General features: G+C 48.2%; 1 protein-coding gene across 1 annotated transcript in view; it reads left to right on the top strand.

Moving 5' to 3' along the window:
* Window positions 1–15,893, top strand: part of C25H1orf198 (chromosome 25 C1orf198 homolog) — a 28,511-nt gene extending 12,618 nt beyond the window's left edge. The window contains exons 2-4 of the mRNA XM_073011846.1: window positions 173–223; window positions 11,556–12,098; window positions 15,552–15,893. Coding sequence (XP_072867947.1) covers window positions 173–223; window positions 11,556–12,098; window positions 15,552–15,608 — 651 coding nt within the window. The 3' untranslated portion in view covers window positions 15,609–15,893. The remainder of the gene's footprint in view (window positions 1–172; window positions 224–11,555; window positions 12,099–15,551) is intronic.
* The last annotated feature ends 2,940 nt before the right edge of the window (window positions 15,894–18,833 follow it).

Below are 18,833 nucleotides of genomic sequence, written 5' to 3'. Positions count from 1 at the left end.
TCTGGCCAAGAGGGTCAGCACGTTATATTGAGAGTGTCAAAGCATCAGGCTCGTTTAGAGCCAGCAGTTGGGATTATTCCTAAGTTTTGGTTCCCTCATGGTCCTGGGTGGATGTTTGCATGGGATATGTCTAGGTTTGGATTTCAGATTTATTCTTGAATTTTTATTTCAGGATCTAACTTGGCAAGATGAGCACTCTGCCCCTTTCTCCTGGGAAACAAGGGTAAGTTGGATTAAATTTAGATCTATTTGTTCCTTTAAAAATAATTGAATAATTGTATATTTTTCTTTCAACATTTGATGGACTCAGAAGACAACCCCCTGACTGCCAGGCTGCAGGGGATGTGCCCATTGTTGGTAGAAAAGGAGGGGATGGGAGGAGCGTGGTGAGGAACTAGGAAACTATTGTGTGTGGTTTGGTGATAGAGTTCAAAGTAGTAGTGCTTTCAGCCAGGGTCCAATGAGGCCCCATGATGCCCATTGATTAAGGGGGCCAGCCCTCTTGGGGGCCCTTTCTCTGCTCATGCCTCTAGTCCCCAGCACTTAGCACCTTGGTGAGAGATGCCCATAAGACAAAGTTGTGAGCAAATGGGAGGCGACAAGCGGTTGACAGACATAGACATGCATTTAGCTAATTCATCCCAACTTGGATCACTATTCTGTCTCCCAGCCATTCTTCTTCATCATTATCATCATCATTGCCAGAGCTGCTTAAGAGCATCAAGCTTCACTGATGTTAATTCATTTTCCCCTCTCCTAAGTTGCCCCAGTAGAAGTACATTCATAAGCAAAATGGCTAAAAGGCAGGTGTCTTTAACCCAAGGAACAGAAATAAAAGACCAAGATTTTCTGAATTCTAGAACAATTTGGTGGTGTGTGTTGGAGGGTTCTTTACATCATGAGAGTGTGTTACAGACAGAGACAGCGGTGAGCCTGGAATAGGGCTTGGACTCCTGGGCAGATCAGGGTTTTTAAATACGGAAACTTCAAGGCACTGGTTTTGTGGTTTTTCACTTGTCCATATCGTTGCTGATCAGAGCCCTCATCCCAGCAGGAGGCCTATGAGCAGGGTGGGCCCGAGTGAAGGACCCTGAGAGGCCCTAATGTAAGCGACTGTGTCTTAAAATGAGATATTGCCCAAGGGTTCAGATGGACAAGGACCGCTGGCACTGTTCTTGGTACACAGACAGTATTTAGTAACCTATTGCCAATTGCCCTGAGTGAAGCGAGCTGGCCTCAGGGCATGGGAGCGTGGGACAGTTGAGATGATTGTTAGAGTTAAGAGGTGATTCTGGGAAAGACATGGCATTAATTTAGTCTCTCTAGGGATCTGGGTACTGGTTACAGGGGTGACCAACATTGTCTTGGGAGAGAGCACAAGATGTTAAGGAGCCACCTGCAATTGGAATAGCTCCTAAATCCAACACTGGATCCTGTGTCTACTGACATTGCAAAGGAAGTCATAGGTGGGTAAAAAGTGCATCATTACATGGATTCTTAGCTGGGGCCCTCAATATTCCTTTTCTATGGGCTCGCAAAATGGGTAATTTTGAGAAACACTAATCCTATAGATGATATCTAGTGGTAATAGCCAGATAGATTCTCTGTGTGTTGGAAATGAGCAGCCTTGGGTGTGGTGGCCCAGAAAGCAGTGCAGATTTTCCTGGACTGGGTCTGTAGTTGATGATCACAGTGATAAAGGCAGAGGAAAGTAAAAAATAGTTAAAGTGTCCTAAGACCTAAGCTCATCATGTTCCCCATAAGAATATCTATTCTCTTAAGAATTTACCTTGTTAAATGTTCCCGAATCAGCTATTTGTGGGACAGGACATTTCATCTTTTATTAACTTGGCATAAAAGACATTCTGGGACAAGGTAGTGCAGCTCCTGAAGTGGCCACTGATACAGACACAGCTGCTGGGGCCAGAGTGGGAAACAGGTGCCCGGAGAAGTTCTCGAGAACAGAAAGAGCAAGTACAGTCCACTTGGATCACACTTGTGCTGAGAGACTCATTGTCCACAGATGTCAGCATATCTGGTCCCTTAGGAACCAGTGTAAATTGAGGAAGCTTGCTAAAATCCGGTTAACATGTGTCACCCATCATAACTTGCATCCTTTTAGTAAAGTGTAGTCTTCATTGCTCAGAGTTTGCAGTTTCATTTCATGTTCCTGTTAGTTGAGAGTTCCAGTTTGTTTCACAAACTGTTGGGCTCACTCTGTGTCCTCACCTTCCTGTTTGATCTCTTGAGGTCAGACTTACTGTAGTTTGCTGTTAGAAATGTCTAGGGGCAAAATAGAGGGTATCTCGGAGAGCAAGGGAGCTGTCCCTTCCTCCTTCTTCACTAAGCAGTGCCGAGTTTTAGAAAGCCCATCACTCATTCCTGTTTAGTCTTAACCCTGGAGTGCCCTGCCACCCTGCTTGAAGAGATTTGCCAAACTCTTCTTAAGACTTCAAGGCTTATAAGATCCTCATTGGAGAGCCACAAACAGGAGGTGGCTTTAGTGAAGGTAGGACCCCTCAATCTCCAATTGCAGGAATGGAGGGAGACTTGGACCCCATTTCTTGTTACCTCTCAATTGATGCCTTCCTAACTCTATCAGTTCTCTATAGATGCATAACAAACTTAATGGCTTGAAGCAGCATTTTATGTGTTCATGATTGTATGGGTCAGTGGTTGGAGCAGGGCTCAGCTGGACTGTTCTTCTGTCGGCCTTGCCTGGGATCACTCATGTGTCATCTGATCTCCTGATGGGAACTCGATGCTCTGAGAACCTTGCTCGTGTGTCTGGTTGGTGCTGGGTGTTAGCTGGGCCACATGTCTCCAGCAGCCAGCCTGGACTTCTTCACACAGAGGTGGAGAGATTCGTGTGCAGGAACAGAAGTGTACGAGGACTCTTTTTGAAGCTTAGGCTGGGCAATTGCATAGTATCACTTCTGCTCTGTTCTGCTGGTCAAATCAAGGCACAAGCCAGGCCAGATTCAATGTGTGAGGGAAGAGATTGCACCTCTTGATAGAAGAGCTGCGGTGAGTTTGCACCCATTTTAAATCTAAGATTCCATGCCCTAGTAGCTATGTCATTCATTCCATGCTTAACCTTGGTTATTTCTTTCCATTTTTAATTAATCACTCATCGATTTTTTTAAGTTTTATTTTTAATTGTGGCAAAATACACACAACATAAAATTTCCCATCTTAATCATGTTTAAGTGTATAGTCTGGTGGCATTAAGTACGTTCACATTTCTGTGCAAACATCATCATCCATCTTGAGAACTCTTTTCTAAAATTATTATTTTTAATTGACAAATGAAAAATTATATATATCTATGATGTATAACAAGATGTTTTGATATGTGTACACATCGTGGAATGATTAAGTCAACTTAATCCACACCTCCAGAACTCATCTCACAAAACTGAAACTCTGTTCCCACTAGAGAATGACTTCCCCCGACTCCCACTAGCCCGCGGCAGCCACCATCTATTTTCTGTCTCTGAAATCATTCATCGATTTTTTTTTTTCCAGTAGACATTTATTGTGTACCCTGTTTATGTCAGACATTATGCCGCAGGCCCAGAGTTGAGCATGTGCCACTCTGTGCTCGAAAAACAGCTCAGTGAGTGGACAGCTATGTTTGGTGGCAAATCTCACTTAGGACAAAAGCTATAGCCACCAAGTCACTCCAGTCATTTTCCCCATTCATTTAACCCATATTTGTACACATGTTGGGTAGATGTAACCTCATGCCCTCCTTCAGCTATTCAGTTCAATAGGCATTTAATGGATGCCAGCAGAGTGCCCAGCTCTGACTCTTCCATCCTCTGACAAACCTACCTACACAAGGGTAAGCCTGATCCAAGGTCACGGCCATGGGCAGAATTAAGAATCACAGGGATTTTTGGTTTCTCACCCAACTTTTGCACCTCCATATGGGTTCCTTTCTCTTGGCCAGCCCATGACCGTTCCACCTCCACAGAATGAGCTGCAGTTGTGCTTGGGACTGGTGGTCGCTGCCCCCATGCAACGCAGCTTTGATCAGGAGAGCTCACTGTGGCCTCACTGTAGCAGTTGTGTGTGCCTGCCTCATTTTCCAGCCTGTCCCCCATGCCTCAGTTGCCTCCTCTGAGGCTGATGCTGGCTGTGGTGCTTCTGTTGCCCAGACTTCTTCCATCGTGGAAGGGAGGCCTGCCGGTCCCAGAAGTGGTGGGGTTGGTCATGATTGTCATCTTTTCCACTCATCTATCAGCTTGACAGGCGTGCAGGTGGAGAGGGGGCCAGTGGGGACCTAATGGTGCATTCCTATCTCATGCTACTGCTGTTTTGAGAGGAAAAAACTCAGCACTTAGAAGGCTTCAGACGAGATGAGGAGGCAGGGAGTGGAGAGAGGATTCTTTACGTTCCCCAGGCGGCCTGCGCTGGAGAATTCAGAGGAGAAAATGCCTTTGGGGCAGGTCAGGCCCTGTCTCAAAGTTGGCTGGGCTCTTGGGACCCCATCCCCAGCCTTGGTTGGCTGGGCTCTTGGCTGGCTGGGCTCTTGGTTGGCTGGGCGTTTTGACCCTGTCCCCAGCCTTGCCCCTCCTCCAAGCTATCTGTCTGCTTCTCCTTTCTGGCTACCCCATTCCTTCACCTGATGTCCAGCTGCCTGTTAGGACAGTAAGTAAGTTGAGCTGGGGATCGGTTTCTTGATTTGATGGATATCAAAAGATCTCAGGGGGCCAGTATAGATCATTCCCAGAGTAGGGAAGCCTTCGAGAGCCCTCCTCGGGAAGACATGTAAACATTTATGAGCACAGGCCCTTCTTCCGTGCTGTGCCCATGATAGGGGTGTGTGTGCACTTTGAATTCTTTCACTCTTGGGAGGCTGGTGTCCCTGTTCACGCTGTGGGTCAGGACACCGGGATGCAGGGGGTCAGGTGCCTGGCAGGTCGAGTGGACAGAGCAGTAGGAGCTCAGGTCTATCTGTGGCTTGCAGGGCTTTGCTGCCCATGGTGGGACAGAAGGGCTGTTTCAGCAGGATGTTCCTGGACATAGAGGATTCACTGGCTCTGCTCGGTGGTTCCTCCTCACTACCAGTCACAAGGTTTCTGAGAGTCAGGGCACCCTGGGGTGGCACCCACCCACCCATAGTTTGGTCTCTGCGCTCCTCACCGAGACCCCCATCTCTGCCCAGCAGTCCCCTCCCTTCCTCCTGCCCTTCCTCTGGGCTGTGCCTCACCCCTTCCTGAGACAACAGTGGACCCCTGTGGGCCTCTGCTCTCGACCTTTCCCTGCTCTCCATGTGTGTGGGCTGATGTGTCACTCGCTCAGCCCTGCCCTCACCCTGCACTGCCATCCCACAGGCTCTGTTCTCGCCCACCTCAGGGACCGTGTTCCCTTGAACCTCAGTGTTTTGCTTAGTCCCCCGACCCCCATCCACCTGAGAAGGCCCCACCTGCCCTCCAGACTCAGCACAAAGCCTCTTTTCACACTTGTCCCAATCAGGAATCTCACCACGTGCCGGGTGTGTGTGCTGAGCACCCTCCCTGCATTGCAGCATGTAATCCTCACAACAATCCACTTTACAGATGAGGAAAGCAAGGCATAAAGTGAGGATGTGAACCAGGCAGTCGTAAGCCCAGGGCTGGGCTCTTAACCCCTGTGCAGCTTCCAGAGTTGCCTTCTTCCTTGTTACCGTTAGGAAGCACTGTGATAGAGGAAAAACAGGGATCGTGCTGATGAATTCCTTGTTGGTGCATCTTCGTCCCTGTGAGATGATGAGCCCAGAATGGCAGACACAGTTATTTGTCCCTTAACCTTGACATCCCTGGGGCCTGGTGCACCTCTGCACCCAGGCCCTGTTGGGCCTCCGCTGAGTTCTCCCTGGCTGGTGTTTGTTGCCTTAGGGGCTGACGGGGCGGGTGTTTGTTTGCTTACATTCATTGCCCCGTCTCTTTGGGCCCCTGGGTTTGTCCCTGCCAGCTGCCACTTCTACTGACTTTGTGATTCTGAAAGTTTTGAGTGTCCTCCCGCTCATCTTCCTCCTCTTCCCTCTTTGGAGGGGAGGTGGCAAGAATAGGTGTTAAGTGGTTGGTGAATGTATTAGGATTTGCTCCATTAAATGGTGATCTTTTCTGACAAGGCTTCTGTAGCCTTTGTCTCAACAATTTAGATCTGTCCAAGGCTGCCAAGCCAAACAGTTAGTTTTGGCAGCCTGCCCTCGTCTTTTACTGAAATATTACACATTCCTCTTCAGTGAGTGGGATGTTAAAAATAGACACTGGGCTCAGTTGTGGTCCTTCTGTTTTTAGAACAGACATGGCCAACTGAGACCCAGCTCCCCGCATGGGACGACTGACGCCCAGCCCTGGCCTGGCTGGAGGGAATCCGCCCAGCAGAGCCTCCGTGGGCACTTGGGACATTGAGGCTGGGCTGTCAGTGTTGCTGTTAGGAGGGATGGTTTCCTTGTGGACTCCCCTATCTCGCCTGTCCCACTAAGTTGAATCCTCAAAGCCCGGCTTTCTGTCTGTGTCCAGTGACCATGAGTTGGCGTTCCGTGGCCCATGGGTTCCTCCCCTTCATGAGCCTCATCCTCCCACCAGCCCTGGCTCCCTGTTGCTCAGTGCCGTGGGAGAGGGCTGACATGACCTCCTTTCTCAAGAGCCCAGCTCTTTCCACACCTGTAGAAAACGGATTTTTGTTCTAGGAAAGTCTAGGACGTGCCCTGGACTGGAAGACGGGGAATGGCCAACAGTGTGGAGTCACCGAAGCAAAAAGCAGTAAAACGTACTTTGAAATGGCAAAAGGGGCTCTGCCTTCCTGTGGCCTGCATGTCGGTGTGTCTTTGAAAATGAGCTTGAAGCCACTTTTCGCTCTGTCCTGGTGCTGCGTGCACAGACACCAGTACAGGTCCCGCCTGGGTAAATGAGGTCCGTGGGCGGGATGGGCTGCAGTTCCTGAGAGATGGACTTGATCTCCCCTGGGCCCCCACCTGGCCCTGCTAGAGTCTGTTTTTATTATAGTTCCTGGAGTTTTTAGAGCTGAGCAGAGTCAGATCTAGACAGGAAAAAAGATTCTTCCCCTACCCCAAGAGGTTTGTGTCTAGAAATTCTAGATGACAAACCCGTTTCCTTTGGGGAAAGCAGTGGGGAAGAGGCCTAGCACCCAGCAGGGTGATGTATGAGGGCAGGTTTTTTTTTTTTTGATATATAGTTGTTTGAAATATTGATGGGGTACATGTGATATTTTGTGAAATCATAGACTGTATGTTCACTTTGGGGTATTTGGGGCATCCATCACTTCGAGTATTTATCATTTCTATGTGTTGGGAGCATTTTACATCCTCTCTTATAGCTATTTCAAAATACACAGCACACTTCACTATAGTCACCCCTCTCTGCTATTGAACACTAGAGCAAATGCTTACTCCTTCTATCTCATTAACCAGCCTCTCTTCATCCCCTTCCTACTCACACACCCTTCCTAGCCTGCAGTATCTATTTCTTCTACTCCCTGCCTTCATGAGATCATCAGGGCTGTTTTGTTAAAGGAGATTGTGGTTATACGTTATTTGCAAAATTATGAACAGCATACACGTACATAGGGAAGAAGACTTAGAAGCAAATGCATTGGAACTTTTTTCTTCTTTAAGTTCTTGTCTTCCCCATAGTCACCTCCAGACCGCCTAAACTAGGTAGCTGCTTCTGCCAGCAAAGCCGTCTCCTCCAGCCAGATGACACCCTCCTCTGCAGAGCTGTTGCCAGGTTTCCAGGTCTCCTGTTACCCAAGCAGGGATGGGAGCAACCTCTGTCATTCTGTTTGCGGAGGTCACACCCAGCTAAGTGCTGCCTGGTTCCCTTCCCGCAGCACCCCTGCAGCAGCCCAGGATCCACTGTGATGGGCGTCTCCCTCCAGCATCCCTGGCTCTGCCCACTGCTACCCTCCACGTACACAGGAAGTTCTGTCTCACTTTCTAGAGGCTTCTGAGCAAAGACACCCATGGGAGAAATTGCTGATCCTAAAAAAGCCTGGGGTTTGATGAAGTGCTCAGTTTTAAGTGCCGTCCTTACACTACAATTTCCAGATCAAAGTCAACTCTGTCCCCTGAGCTGGGGCCCACTTCCGAGCCATTTTTAGTGATTCGCCTATTTCAAGAAACTGTCATCTCTATCCCACAGTTTTTCTGTATTCCGTTGTGGAATTTGGAAATATGCAGAGTATTCAGAATGCATCACTCAGAAACAGTCCTTTAAAATCAAATTAGATCACACACATACATAAAGAAATCCTGCTGTGTCCACTGCTCCTGGTGGCTTCCATGGGTGTTGTACCTGGTGTTATTTTGTAATGCAGGATGCCCAGCCGTGGATTCAGGCTTGGAATCTCTCGATCCAGGTTGAAATTCCAGCTGCCGATCTCCTAGTGGGCTGGTGACCTAGGACAATTTGATTCATCACTCCAATTCTCCATTTTCTCATTTGTAGAATGAAAATAATAATAATTAGAAACAACATTCCTGATACATCAGGCACACTGAGTAATCTACACTGTCTTTAACCAGAGCTCCTGGAAGAACCAAAGCTTTGATGGCTGTCGCCCAGGCTGGAGTGCAGTGGCACAGTCTTCGCTCACTGCAACCTCTGCCTCCTGAGTTCAAGCAATTCTCCTGCCTCAGCCTCCTGAGTGGCTGGGATTACAGGCGTGCATCACCACGCCCGCCTAATTTTTGTATTTTTAGTAGAGACAGGGTTCACCATGTTGGTCAGACTGGTCTCAAACTTCTGACCTCGTGATCTGCCTGCCTCGGCCTCCCAAAGTGCTGAGATTACAGGCATGAGCCACCGCGCCCGGCCCTTGGGTTTTATTTCCTGTAACACTGAGCTTCAGGGCAGCCTAGGCTTGCGTTTTCAAGTTGAATTCTTCATGGCCTCATGATCTCATCTCCCAAGCCTGGAGGGAAGATGTCTGGCCGTCAGAAGCTGGGCTTTTAGAGGTCTCAGGCTCAGAGAGCGTGTGCAGCTCTCTATGTTCAGGGCCTGCAGTTCACACAGGAAAAGTAGTATTTCCATCCTTGCCCTGACAAATATGCCCCTGCCCATTGGCGAGAATCCTGGGAGAGTGCTGCTGTCTGCGGAGACCTAAAGAACTGAACAGACCATTGATTATGTGAAAGACTGTGCATGAAAGGCACGAAGAACCATGTTGTGTATCTTAAGTTAGCACAGGCAGTTTCAAATTATTATACTCAGTGACTGAAAATGCTACTGTGATGTACATCTGGTGGCATTAGAAATTGGGGCAGCCGCTAGAAAGCAGATTTGATAGTATGCATCCAAAACCATAAAAAGGAAAGGTTTAAATTGTTTGTATTTTGATATTTCACTTCTAGAAATCTGTCTAAAAAATTAACCCAAAATGAGGAAGAGATTGTGTGCATGAAGATGTTTATGGCAACCTTAATTATAACACTAAGGCCTAGAAATAGCAAATTGTCTGATAATAAGAAAATGGTTAAGTAGGTGGTGTGACAGCTACTGAATATTTTTACAACCATTAAAAATAATGGTTATAATGACTATAAACAACATGGATGATGCTTATGATTAAGTGGAAAAGCAATACCCCAAATCACATGCCCAACAGAACTACAGCCTCATAAAACACATATATGAAAATGGTTACATAGAAATAACAAAAAGCAGTAGTGATTATGGGAGGAGGGAAGGATTGTGACTGATTCTTCTTCTTTTTTCTATTTCCCAAACTTTTTGTCATGTAGTTTTATTAGTTTTATTTATTTTTAGTATATATTTTCTTTTTTCTTTTTTTTTTTTTTTTTTATTTGAGATGGAGTTTCACTCTTGTTGCCCAGGCTGGAGTGCAATGATACGATCTTGGCTCACCACAACCTCTGCCTCCTGGGTTCAAGCGATTCTCCTGCCTCAGCCTTCCTGAGTAGCTGGGATTACAGGCATGCGCCACCACGCCTGGCTAATTTTGTATTTTTAGTAGAGACGGGGATTCTCCATGTTGGTCAGGCTGGTCTCGAACTCCTGACCTCAGATGATCCGCCCGCCTCGGCCTCCCGAAGTGCTGGGATTACAGGCGTGAGCCATACCGTGCCCGGCCTATTTTTAATATATTTTTTGAGACAAGGTCTTGCTCTGTTGCCCAGGCTGGAATGCAGTGGTGCAATTGTGGCTCACTGCAGCCTTGGTCTCCCAGGCTCAAGCAATCCTCCCACCTCAGCCGACTGAGTAGCTGGGGACCACAGGCATGTGTCACCATGCCTGGCAATGTTTTAAAAAAATTTTTAGTAGAGAAGGGGTCTCACTTGTTGCCCAGGCTGGTCTTGAACTGGACGCAAGCGATTTTCTATCCTTAACCTCCCAAAGTGCTAGGATTACAGGCGTGAACCACCACATCTGGCATATTAATTTATTTTAGAAAGAGGCAGGGAAGTATGAGGGAGCAGAAATGGTGAGGGAAGAGAGAAGTCTTCAGAATTGATTTTAGAAATAATTGAGATTACAAATGGCTTGTTCTGCAGAGCTTGGAAGACAACATTCTACTCCAAAGAGATGGTTTAGGTTGCCATGTAATGATTTTGGTGGTCAAAACAGCTCAGCAGTATCATTTTTAGAGATCACTGTGGTTAGCAGCATCCAGATCAAGGAAAGCATTTTGTGGGTGCTCAGATGTGGGGCATGGGCTGTGATGGGTGCTGGGCCCTGCCCTCTGGGTGTTTGTGATCTGAGGCTGGGTTCTGACCCTGGCTGCGGAGTGGCCTTTTGTTGCAGTGTGCACCTTTCCTCATTATCCTCCCAGTGAGGGTCATCACCTGCCAGGAAGGTGCTAGAACCACGCTGGAGGAGACAGGTGGGTGCCCTGTTTACCAAGCAGAGAGCCCTTACTCATCGGTAATACTCAGATGCCTTGAGCTGCATGTAGCATAGTGCATGAGGGGGTGTATTAGTGTGTTCTTGTGTTGCTTTGAAGAAATGCCTGAGACTGGGTAGTTGATAAAGAGAAGAGGTTTAATTGGCTCACAGTTCTGTGGGCTGCACAGGAAACATGGCCTCGGCATCTGCTTGGCTTCTGAGGAGGCCTCAGGGGGCTGTGGCTCATGGTGGAAGGCAGAGGAGAGCAGGTATCTCAAATGGCAGAGCAGAAGCAAGAGGGAGAGAGGCAGGGGGAGGTGCCACACCCTTTTAAATGACCAGATCTCATGGGAACTCACTCTCATGAAGACAGCATCCACCCCATGATCCAGGCACCTCCCACCAGGCCCCACCTCCAGCACTGGGGATTACAGTTCAATATGAGATTTGGGAGGGGACCACCACACTCTCACATCCGGCCTTGGCATTTAAGCTTCTGATGCATTTCAGGTGTGCAATGGAAGTCCTGACCATACCCACCACTCAGGACAGACAGTTCCAGCACATGGGCAAAAACTCGTGTGTGGCTGGCATGCGTCCGCATGCTGAGGAGGGGGTACATGAGCTGGCACACCTGTAATGGTCGATTCTCAGTATCACTTTCTTTTTTCTCTCCTTTCTCACGTCCCACCCTAGAGTCAGATGGAGTTCAGCATCTCCGCCCTATCCATCCAGGAGCCGAGCAACGGCACCACCGCCAGCGAGCCCAGACCCCTGTCCAAAGCTTCCCAGGGCTCCCAGGCCCTCAAGTCCTCCCAAGGCAGCAGGTCCTCCAGCCTGGACGCCCTGGGCCCCACCAGGAAGGAGGAGGAAGCATCCTTCTGGAAGATCAATGCCGAGAGGTCCCGAGGGGAGGGGCCTGAGGCCGAGTTCCAGTCGCTGACCCCTAGCCAGATCAAGTCCATGGAGAAGGGGGAGAAGGTCTTGCCTCCCTGCTACCGGCAGGAACCTGCCCCGAAGGACAGGGAGGCCAAGATGGAAAGGCCCAGCACCCTCCGTCAGGAGCAGCGTCCTCTTCCCAACGTGAGCACCGAACGCGAGAGAGCCCAGCCCGTCCAGGCCTTCAGCAGCACGCTGCAGGAGGCCGCCCCCTCCCAGCTCGAGGGGAAGCTGCCGTCTCCTGACATCAGGCAGGACGACGGGGAAGACACCCTGTTCTTGGAACCCAAGTTTGCACAGGTGGGTGGCCTGCACCAACGTGTTCTCAGGCAGGGTTGTACCTTCTTCCATGGGGACTGAGAGGGTCCCCCACAAAGCAGGCAGGCCACAGGTGCCCATGCTCTTTTTCCTCTCCCCCCTCCTTCCTCCTTCCCCTGCCTCTTCCTCAGAGGATGCCTAGGCTCAGTGTACTGAACCACCAACACATATGCAACAAGACAAGTTTTGCGAGTCGATCTGGGCACCCTGATTTGTGTGCCAGTTAGTGGATTCTGTGGCCCACTGCGCTTTCCCGGGTGTGGGGGCTGCTATCAGAAGAGGCCCCCGGAAGGCGCTACACCCAGGGCTGTCACAGCTCAAGGCTGTGTTAGGCCTTCTTTTGGGGAGCTATCCATAGAAGCAATGGTCTGTTCTTTAGGATTGGTCTGGATTTGGGCCAGGGGAGCTGCCTGCTGGCAAGGCGGGCAGGCACACTTGGGAGGCCACACTGGGTCTTGCCCCTCTGTGGGCCTTGCTGGACTCCTGGCTGCCTTGCTGAGGAGTGAGCCCAGGATGCAGTTTCTTCCATGTTAGCCGCACCCGGCCTCCTGTGGCCCTTGAGACTCCTTGGTTCTTGTGGTCACTGTTCTTTTTTTTTTTTTTTTAAAAATTTCTTATTTCCATAGGTTTTTGGGGAACAAGTGGTATTTGGTTACATAAGTTTTTTAATAGTGATTTGTGAGATTTTGGTGCACCCATCACCCAAGCAGTGTACACTGAACCCAGTTTGTAGTCTTTTATCCCACACCCTTCTCCCACCTTTTCTCCCTGAGTCCCCAAAGTCCATTGTGTCATTCCTATGCCTTCGCATCCTCACAGCTTAGCTCCCACTTATGAGTGAGAGCATATGATGTTTGGTTTTCCATTCCTAAGTTACTTCACTTATGATTAGAATAATAGTCTCCAATCCCATCCAGGTTGCTGCAAATGCCATTAATTCATTCCTTTTTATGGCTGAGTAGTATTCCATCATATGTATATACCACAGTGTCTTTATCCACTCATTGATTGGTGGGCATTTGGGCTGGTTCCACATACTGAATTTTAAGTTTTTTAATTATGGTAAAATATTCAAAAATTTACCATTTTAACCATTTTACAGTATAAATTTGGTGGCATTTGAGTACGTTCTCAATGCTGTGTAACCATCACTACCATCCATCTCTAGAACTCCTTTCAGCCTGCACAACTAAAGCTCTGGACCCGTTCAGCACCAACATGCCGTTCCTCCTCCCCGCAAGCTCCTGGCAAGCGCCATTCCACTTTGTTTCTGTGAATTTGACTCCTCTAGGTACCTCATATAAGTAACACCATATAGTATTTACCCTTTCGTGACTGACTTATTTTACTTAGTGTGGTGTCTTCCAGGTTCATTCATTTTGTAGCATGTGTAGAGTTTCCTTCTAAGGCTAATATTCCATTGTGTGCTTAGACCACATTTTGTGTATCTACCCATCCATCGACAGACACTTAGGTTGGCTATTGTGGTCTGTTAGGAATAGTGCTGCTGTGAACGTGTATGTACAAATACGTCTTCCAGCCCCCGCTTTCCCTTCTCCTGGGTGCATACCCGGATGTGGAATTGCTGGATCACATGGTGGTTCTATTTCTACTTTTTTGAAGAACCTGCATCCTGTGCGCCACAGCAGCTGCATCATTTTGCGTTCCCATCAACATGGGTTCGAGTTTCTCCACTCCCTTGCAAACTTGTTATTTTCTGTGTCTTTGCTAGCGCCATGCGAAGGGGTTTGAGGTGGTGTCTTGCTGTGGTTTAGACTTGCCTGTCCCTGATCATGAGTGGTGTTGAGCCTCATTTCATGTGCTGATTGGCCATCTGTGTATCTTCTTTGGAGAAATGTCCAATGGTCCCTTGCCCATTTTTAAATTTTTGGTTATTTTGTTGTTGAGTTGAGATCATCACTGATAACGTTGAATGTCACCCAGGGCGGGTTTCCAGTGCTTCCGTGCCTCCCTCGGCAGATGGCTGCACGTGCTGTCCTGAGGAGGGAGGATCCAGCAGTGCTAGTACCTTCTCCCCACCTCGGCTCCCCATCAGCGCTCCAACCTGTCCTCCTCTTCATGTTTCTGCACCTTCTTAAGCCAGTGCTTTCAGCCCTCTCGTTTCCTGCCTCCTCCGGTACCTGCCCATCTCTCCGTTCTGTTTTCTGTCTACATCCTCCTGCCCATCAGCTCCTCCTTCCAGACAGGCTGTGTTCGCTGGCTCCCTAACCAGCACTCTTCTCTGAGACTCTGCACTGGGGGCTTCCTCTGAAGGACGTATTTCCATAAAATAGGTGATAGTCCCTACTCTAAAGAGAAGCAGGAATGTGTTTCTGTGTGGGCAGTGGAGAGTAGGAGACAGCACATGAAATTCCTTTGAGAGAACAGATTTCTGAGAGTAAAGCACAGTGAAATGCCACTGCATTTAAGAAACTGGAAGGAAACCAGAATAAGGAAAACTGGATTGCACCTCTTCCATTCTGCGTGTTTTGCCTCACTCTGCACCAGTCTCACATGCAGCCAAACTGGGCCTGAGACAGGTGTCAAGGGCAAGCCCCTTAGGCCATTGCCTGCTCTTGCCGCCATGTGTGCATTTTCTGCTTGCCAGCTGCTTGGAGGGCGGAGAGTCAAGGTTTCTTTGCTCAAGAGGACCTCAGAGCACCAGGTAAATGTCTGCCGGTGTTAGGCTGGAGGAAAGGGACATTGGAAACGGGCTGCTGAGTGGAAGCCAGTCAGAAGGTTTATGAAAACAGCAGCAGCTTGAGACAGCCTGTGCTCACAAGAGGGGACCTGTCAGTCAAACCCTTTCCCCTGAAAGAAGAATGAAATTAAACCAGGCCTTGTGGTGCACACCTGGTGCATGCCTGTAGTCCCAGCTATGTGGGAGGCCGAGGTGAGAGGATCGCTTGAGCCCCGGAGGCTGAGCCTGGAGTTTGGGAAAATCACCTCATAACCTTTCACAAGATCTGAAAGAAATAAGCTTCACATTCTTTCCATGCTTTGTTTACTTTCTCAACTTTGCAAGTTCTTTTTTGTTGTGTTTGCATGTGATGTTTGTTTTATATTTGAAGGAATATCTTTATTGTTCTCTTATTTAGGATGAATAAATTTAAGCATGGCTGTCATTCAGAAACATAAAAGATTTATAGAAAAATACAGAGACATTGTTCTTTTCTCTGTAAGGTCTGTAAGCTGCTCCCAGACACGCCTGGGGTTGAAGAGGGGTTAGTGTTGGATGCCGGCAGAGCGTAGATTGCATTGAACTTTATTTAATCTTCTGATTTCAAGCACTGAGATAAATGGAGGTCAGGGAACCTCTGAGACAGAAGTAGGCTCTTTTATCTGGGTCGTTTTAAATGAGATGCTGTTTTTAGATTATGCATAACTGAAAAAAAAGGCTCATGTCTGTCTTCCATGTTTTTGTCCCTTCTACAGGTCAGCTCAAGTAATGTCGTCTTGAAGACGGGATTTGATTTTCTGGACAATTGGTAAAATGTATTAGAAAAATGCGATGAAGAACCCTAAAATGTTTTCCAAAGTGGTGTGGTGGAGGAGGATAAAAAGGGCCACCTTTTCCTATGTATTTTCCTGGTTTCTTGACACTCTTTTCTTAATCATTTGGAAACTGGTCAATATTGCAGATTTTTTCTTTTTTGGTAGAACCAGATATATATGCTATTTTCAGTGATTTGATAACAGAAGTTTTACATTTGGAATTTTTAAGGTCTGTTAATAATTCAGGAGATCTTGTAAATAAAACTTCTGTTCCCAGCTCCACCCAATTTTCCCCCTCCTCAAAGGATGTATTTCCACCAAGTCACAAAAATCGTAAAAGTGATTTCCATCTCTTTCTCCATTATTTCCCCTCCCCCCCTTTTTAACATATGGGTTCCTTTGGAGGGGTGATTGAGGGTCATGTTATCAGCCATGACATCAGCGTGCTGGCCGTGACCCCGGAAAGATTGGTCCCCAGAGACCTTCTTAGCCAGCACTCGCAGCTGTCCGGGACTTCTCTGGCGGAAGCCACGTCTCTCACATCATGTGCCACCCTCCACTTTCACGCCAATTCCAGGGAACAGACTGCGGGTATGTGGCAGTGTAGTCTTTAAGCTGCCCTGATACGTATTCAGAGTATGGATCGTTGTTTTTAAAAAGAGTTGCATGTTTAAAGAGTTTTGTATTAACTTTTCATTATTTTGTATCTAGATTATCAGCAGTGGGGCTACCACTTTCTTTGGTTTTGTATCCATTTCCTCTTGGAAGTTCTTGTTGCTTATGTGACCTGTTGGTTGTTCCCTGGACTGGGCACCTGCAGGAGTCAGGGCACATGGCAGGCGTGGCTGGAGGACAGGGCTCTTCTGCTTAGTTGTGTTCAAGTCTTCCACCGTGGGACTGGTAGGAGCAGTGGGCATTCTTTTTCCTAAGGGCTAGCCAGGCTGCATCATGACGGACCTTCCCCAGCCCTGACTACCACCAGAAGCAGAAGAGTGGAGTTCGTGATCACCTCAGCAGCACCCGTGGAGACCTGCGTGGTGTCATAGCAGCAGTATCTCTTGGAGCTGGTGCAGACGCCAAGGCTGCCCAGTGGTACAAGGTGGCCCACCTCCCCTAGGGAAGCTGCTGCACTCACAGGCTGCCCTGCCCAGTGGCCCTTGAGCTGTGTGAGCCTGCAGGAGCCATCCAAGCAGAGCCTCAAGCCCGGTTTGGCGCCATCTCCACGTCGCCATCACTGCGTTCTCACCTAAAGCCTTAATCTCGGCGACCCCGGCTAGTGAGCGCTTGGTTTCAATACCAAAGTGTGTCTTTTTTTTAAATGCGTGTTTCATAGGACCTTCTGAAATTATTTCCAGAATATTTATCTGGCTCCAAAATAAAGCACATCACAACTCACCTCAACCCCTCACCACCTCCAGGAAAGTTTCTGCCAACATTTGGTTTGGTTTTTGCCAATTGCTTTATGTCCCTAAACCTCATTTGGCTCCTTGAGGTGTATTTTTCTTTCTCCTTCAGTGATTTACTGTAACTTTTCAAATATGGTTCTTTCTGTACCACTTAAGTATAGTCGATATATGCGAGGCAAAAAAGGTTTCAGCATGGTGGTGAGGGGAAAAGGAGCTTAGAAATCCCAGTTGGCATAGCCTGAGCAGGCGCCAGCTCCCCTTGGGGCTAACGGCACCGTTCACACAGGGATCCTCAGAATCAGCGGCCACCTGCCTCCACCTTCTGCCTGGAGAGCATGGGGCTGTTACAGAATCTATGGTAGCAAATGTATATGTATGCGTTTGTATTCTGTAGTATTGTTGTAGCACAGAAGAAAGACCTGTGTCTTAGACACTAGGCCAAGGTTATCTGCCTCTTCTCTTGGGAGAAATTCTGATTTTTTTTTTCTTTTTTTGAGACAGAGTCTCGCTCTGTCACCCAGGCTGGAGTACAGTGGCGCAATCTTGGCTCACTGCAAGCTCCACCTCCTGGGTTCACACCATTGTCCTGCCTCAGCCTCCCGAGTAGCTGGGACTACAGGTGCCCGCCACCACGCCCGGCTAATTTTTTTTTTTTTTTTTTTTTTTTAGTCGAGACGGGGTTTCACCGTGTTGGCCAGGATGGTCTCAATCTCCTGACCTCGTGATCCGCCCACCCAAGCCTCCCAAAGTGCTGGGATTACAGGCGTAAACCACCGCACCCGGCCAGAAATTCTAATTTTTTTCCCACTTTCTCATAAAGCCCAATATTCTCTCCAAGTTCTTCTTGGTGCTGAGGGCTGTGGATATTATTGAAAGCTTCTGCCTCACTTAGTACCGACTGGGGCCCAGCACCTAGCAATGTTAACTCTAATAACAATGTTTCTTAATGGAATAGCCTCCTGAGATTAAATGTAAATCAAAAATTAGGAAATCTTGGAGGGAGTCCTCAAGTTGTATTGCTTTGCTCTGCGTTTCGAAGAAGGGACGACCCGGAGGACACAGGCTCGTGTGTGGGTCTTCATCCTGCCTGGCCGGCAGATCTTCCTCTGCACCTTGGGCAAAGTCGATGCAAAGATGGTTTCTTAGCTCTACATTTGCCATGTTTTTCCTCCCATGCATCAGGAGGGAGTTTCTAAATCCAGGAGTTTCTATTTATTTTTTAGAAAACACACACTTTTCAGGAGAAACCTGAGCATGACTTTGGATTCTCCACCTCCCCCCGGTCTCTGCACCTGGGATTCAGCTCAAGGATTCAGTGTCTTCATTTTTACAAAAGTTTCCCCAAGAAATCAGCAACCAGCCTCTGTTTCATCTGGGGGCCCCTCCCTTGGCCCCCTGGGTTTGGGGGTGCAGCCCCACTGGGAACAGTGGTGGTCCATCACCTGTCTGAGCCGCACCCTCTGTGTGGATGTCAGGAACAGCCTCCCTTTCTTTGGGTCTCCCTTTCTTTAATTAACGTTTTCAAAAATAATAAATTCTTACGACTTGTAACTTAGTCATATTTTATACTCGTAGCCTTTAATAAAGCCATTTAAAAAATGCTATTTGTGTCTCTGATGGGCCTCTGCTGGTGTCAGGAAGCCTGTGGAGATGATTGCAGTTGAACGCAAAAGAGAAAAAGGGGCTCGTGCTAGTGAAAGCTAGCTTAAGCCACTTCCGGAAGCCTGCTTTGCAGTCTTGGCACGGTCCCCTCTGCAGGTTTGTGGGAGGTGATGGCTCCTAGCAGGAGGGGTGGGCTCTGTCCTGGGGGGCGCTT

The sequence above is a fragment of the Chlorocebus sabaeus genome, chromosome 25 (genome assembly GCF_047675955.1).
Source record: "Chlorocebus sabaeus isolate Y175 chromosome 25, mChlSab1.0.hap1, whole genome shotgun sequence".
NCBI lineage: Eukaryota > Metazoa > Chordata > Mammalia > Primates > Cercopithecidae > Chlorocebus > Chlorocebus sabaeus.
This window is presented reverse-complemented; position numbering and strand designations above follow the sequence as displayed.